General features: G+C 36.0%; 1 protein-coding gene across 2 annotated transcripts in view; it reads right to left on the minus strand.

Annotated features, from left to right (window-relative positions):
- The window catches only part of LOC107087920 (chromosome unknown open reading frame, human C21orf59), a 6178-nt gene extending 2618 nt beyond the window's left edge, over nucleotides 1-3560 (minus strand). Inside the window, exons 1-3 of one of the 2 annotated variants that reach the window (XM_015379761.1) lie at nucleotides 3472-3560; nucleotides 3084-3281; nucleotides 1897-2064 (exon numbers count right to left, since the gene is read on the minus strand). In XM_015379761.1, coding sequence (XP_015235247.1) covers nucleotides 1897-2064; nucleotides 3084-3222 — 307 coding nt within the window. In that variant the 5' untranslated portion in view covers nucleotides 3223-3281; nucleotides 3472-3560. Of the gene's footprint in view, nucleotides 1-1896; nucleotides 2065-3083; nucleotides 3351-3471 lie in introns of both variants that reach the window. The other variant, XM_015379762.1, reaches the window with a different exon arrangement.
- Nucleotides 3561-4662: the final 1102 nt, after the last annotated feature.

A 4662-nucleotide genomic window follows, 5' to 3' on the forward strand; every position in this document is an offset into this window, starting at 1 on the left:
ATGCTGAATTTTTTAACAATGAAAATGTAAACTGTGAAAAATATGTATATTGAAAATTTGATCAATTTGAAATAGGAATGTGAATTTTTTTAATAACTGAAAATTGCAACCATGTAAAAAAAATTACACTGAATTTTTTTTTTATGTACAAATAATGACATTGAATTTTTTTTAGGTTAAAAATATATTCTGAATTTATTTTTATACTGAAAAAGTAAGCACTAATATACAACATTCAAATTTCAGAGGTATTTTTTTATTCAAATTCTGATGGCACATATTTACTTCCATATTCTACCTTCGTGTACAGAAGTGTACCTAAAAAATAAGACTACTTTTAATTGTGGTATATATATATATATATATATATATATATATATATATATATATATATATAAAAATTAATTTGAATAGTCGTTTATAGACAAGTTCATTGCGAAGTATGATGTCGTGTCAGATCCTGCAGTTCCAGGGAAAATTCATGGCCGTTTCTTCGCAAATACAAACTTGTGTCTTTGCCAAGTATTTTCTTGAGAACAACACAGGGAAGTGCTTGGGGAGAACGGGAGCACGCAGCATAAATGTGTCAACTGGAACAGAAGCGTACTCATTACCTAACCACAGGCTCAGCTTCTCTGGAGCCGCATTTCACCACCTATTATTAATAGTCTCCAGATAATAATAAATTCTTACTTTGTTATTTAGTGGGGAAATAATAATAACACAGTCAGATAAACACAAATCAAATGAACATTTTGCCAAATAAAATAAAAATAAAAAATCGCCATCATAGCCAGCGGTCCTTCACACACGGCTATGCCGAGAGAGGGCTGCTGCAGACACCCTATTATTAGGGCTGCTGTTAGACTCGGAGGTCCGCTGGTTGCCATGGTCCCCTTTAAAATGTGACTTTGGTTTTTATTCCGCCATAAAAAAAATAAAAATAAAAAAAATCAGTAAATGGACCATATAATGATGCTTAAAAATATAATCTTCTCGGCTCAAATGATCTAAAAACGTACAACGGCAACAAAAAAGAGAACTTTTAACTTAATACTCTGAGCCGCTGCTGCCGCAGTGCATGCTGGGACAGCGATCAATCTCAAGAACGGAGAAGTCTGCTCTGATGTGTACTCTGTAAAGCGAGAGGGGCAAGATCTCGGTCTTCTTGTTCTTGTGAATTGGAACAGTACTAGGGCTGAGGCTGATGACGTTTCACGAATACACAAGCACATTAGAACACACAAGTACACATATGGAGAAACGACTCATGTCTATGAGGACAGTCATGTTTCCTTGACAACAATAAATAGTTTGCATTGTTTTTGTTTGCAAAGGTTGCATCACAGACGTATGGAGTGAATTTCATTCCAATATTGTTGCAAGCAAAGATCTTTGTTTGTTAATGGAAATGGAAAAAAAAAGCATTTGTGAAGTGAAACAGAAGATTTTTATAACCAAAAACAAACTTGATTGATTTAATATTATATTTTAAATATTTTCACATTTATTTTTGAGATTGGGTTTTATGAATTACATTCTTTTCAAATTGTGTTTTACAGATCACGATCTCTTCACTTCAAAACCAATACAAATATCCAAGCAAATAATTTCAAATAGAAATGTCTTTTTGCTTGTCACTGCAGAGGAAAGTGCACCTCAGAAGTGAGGATAATGTGATCCGTAAAATGCAATTTCAAGAGAACGTAACCCATAAAAGTAATTCTATAAAAAAAAAATAAAAAAAAATTTAAATCATAAAATGATTAAGAACTTTATCAAAGTTTAATGTCTGGATTACATTTTTTCAAATTTACAAAACTTCATCTTTTTTGCTTTGAATTTTGTTCCAGTAATGGAAGAAAATCCCCCCCCATACTGTGTCAAGTCTCTCACCATGTCCGTTCCTCCTCCCGATCTCATCTTTCCTAAATACTGCGCCTCCACTTGGAATGCATTTCTCCTCCCAATCATCCTTCAGCTTCAGCTCCACTATCTGCTCCTCCGTCAGTCCCTGCATGTTAGGTGGGAGTGTGACACCATGGTCTGCTAACTCTGGGATTTCTAAAAATACACAGAAACAAAGGAATAACGATGTTATCAAAAAAGGAATACCAGTTTAAATATAGCTTGGACAACAAAGAAAACATACAATTAGGGGAAAGAAAAATAAACCACGGTTTACAAGCTCTTCCCAAATCAATATTATAAAAGTGTGGTGTGCAGACATTCATAACAGCTTCTCCCACCTGAGCAGGAGATCTGTACACCTCCTCTAGAGTTTCCCCTGATTCGTGCTAATCTCTACAGATTTCCAATAGTTTTCCAACAAACCTTTGCAACCTTCGCATCCATACTGAGATGGATTTACCTGAACTGTTTAAATTGGGAGTATCTAGAGGTTTCAAAGTAACAGATCTGAATAGAAATGCATGCCTCAAATTTCATATTCAAAACATTTCAACATGCATCTATTTGAGTCCTTTCACAATTTGACTTGTTATGCACTCCTCTGTGCTGTTATTACATAAAACACATAAAATGCAAATAAAAACCCATTAAAATTAGCGTTTGTAGTGTCATAAAGCATAAAACTGGATCAGAACTTCTATTTAATAATCTAGATCCATTTTCTGACACTCTTAATCCCAAGTGGGGTCGCTGGTGCCTGTCTCCAGTTGTCTATGGGCGAGAGGTGGGGTACACCTGCAGGGCAACACAGAGATAAACAAGCATTCACACACACACACTCACACCTAAGGAGAATTTAGAGAAGCCAGTTAACCTATCGGTCATGTTTTTGGACTGTGGGAGGAAGCCGGAGTACCCGGAGAGAACTCATGCATGCTCAGGGAGAACATGCAAACTCCATGCAGAAAGACCCTGGGCTGGGAATCGAACCCGCAACCTTTTTGCTGCAAGGCAGCACTGGTACCCACTTCTCACTGATTTATAAAAATCTTTCGTGATCTAAATCTTCAAAATATCCAAGCAGCTGCAATATTGATCAAAGTATCTAAGCTGGATGAGCAGGATGTGGTTTGTTAACTGTAAGCACGAGCTGAATGAGGATAGTTTTGTACCTGAGCAGATTCTATCCACTTTGAGCCTCCCGTTGTAAATGTCTGTAACCTGCTGGATCACAGCCTCCACAGGAGCGTCCGTCGTGGTGTTGAACAGAAACTGGCTCTCATCTCCGCGCTTCACGTGCAGCTGCACCATCTTTCTCCAGCCCAAGCTCCGAAGGAGACGGTTCGGTTGTAGCCAAAAAAAAAAAAAGTCTGCGGGTAGTCCAGATACAGGGATCCGCAGGTCAACACAGTAACCATAGTAACAGAGGGGCGTGGATTCTTCCAGAACAAAATCAGTAACATTAGCTAGCTAGTCGTTGTAGCTGCTAACAACGGGTGTAGCCTAACTTCTGTTTAACGTTAAAATCTCTATTCAGGGATGGGAAAAAGTGAAGCTTACCTGTAAATTTATTTGTGGACCTCTTATGCGTGGAGGTTTGAATTTCTAACTTTTTTAAAAGCGCAGTCTTGAATGGAAAATGCTCAACTTTCTTCTTCTGGCAATTTGTAAGGAGCCTTCCAACTTAAGGCTATCAGGTTTACTGCCCTCTAGTGGTAAAAAAAAAAAAAAAAGAAGAAGAAGAAGAAGAAGATATTAAGCAGTGCTTGGGTCATTTCGGGTGATTTATTCCTCTGTGGTCATGGCTTTATTATGTAACTAAATTCTTGATGAAACTGTGATGAATAGAATAAATAAATAAATATAGTTTTAAGTTTATCTGTTTGATTTTGCACCACCTATGTGGCTAAAACCTTTATAATCATTTTAGAAATCAACATTCTACTGCAATTTGCACCATATTTATTTTAAACTGCATTGAACCTTTCCACATTTATGCCCTTTGCACCAATTTCTTTTAAACTGGTTTTCCTTTTTTTACTGTTTATATGATGATCACTGTTGCACTCTAAATGGTAGTTTGTTTAATTGTTGTTGGCTTTAAGCAATGTCATTTCGTTTTGTATGTACAAAATGACAATAAAATTTGTCTAAGTTGATTCTGATATTTCATACTTTACTAAAGGTACATTTTCTCTTAAAGTGTTTCAGATTTTGTTCCAATAAAAAACACAAACTACAATGAACATCGAATTTGATATATGTTCTGTTATTGACCAACCTAATTTAGGGCACAATTTTGAGGTGAAAATAAAATAAAATTTCGTTTTAACTACAAAAAAAGAAAAAGAAAACTGAAAAAAAAGGTGTTTTCTCATATGCTGATAGTCCCCCAAAATAAAGTGAACCACCCGACCACCAGAAGTGACCTATATCATAAATACAGCTGTTGTGTAAAGGCCTCAGAGGTTTCAACATCTCATTTAGAAGTTAAAAGTCAGTATCACAATTAGAATTAGAATCTGGGTTTGGGGAACCTAGTGGCAAAACATCTAAACGTTTTTTTTGGCACAAGTCATGCAGGGTACATAGCATTATTGCAAAATAAGTGTCTCTGGCCACATGTGATTAAAATTAATTATTTGGCCTTAATTCAAAACCATTTGGGTAATACAAACAAAAAACCAAAACATTGCACCTCACACTGATACCACTTATTCTCTAGATTTATAAAGCGGTGGACAGAGCGCG

Source organism: Cyprinodon variegatus, unplaced genomic scaffold (genome assembly GCF_000732505.1).
Source record: "Cyprinodon variegatus isolate N-32 unplaced genomic scaffold, C_variegatus-1.0 Scaffold199, whole genome shotgun sequence".
NCBI lineage: Eukaryota > Metazoa > Chordata > Actinopteri > Cyprinodontiformes > Cyprinodontidae > Cyprinodon > Cyprinodon variegatus.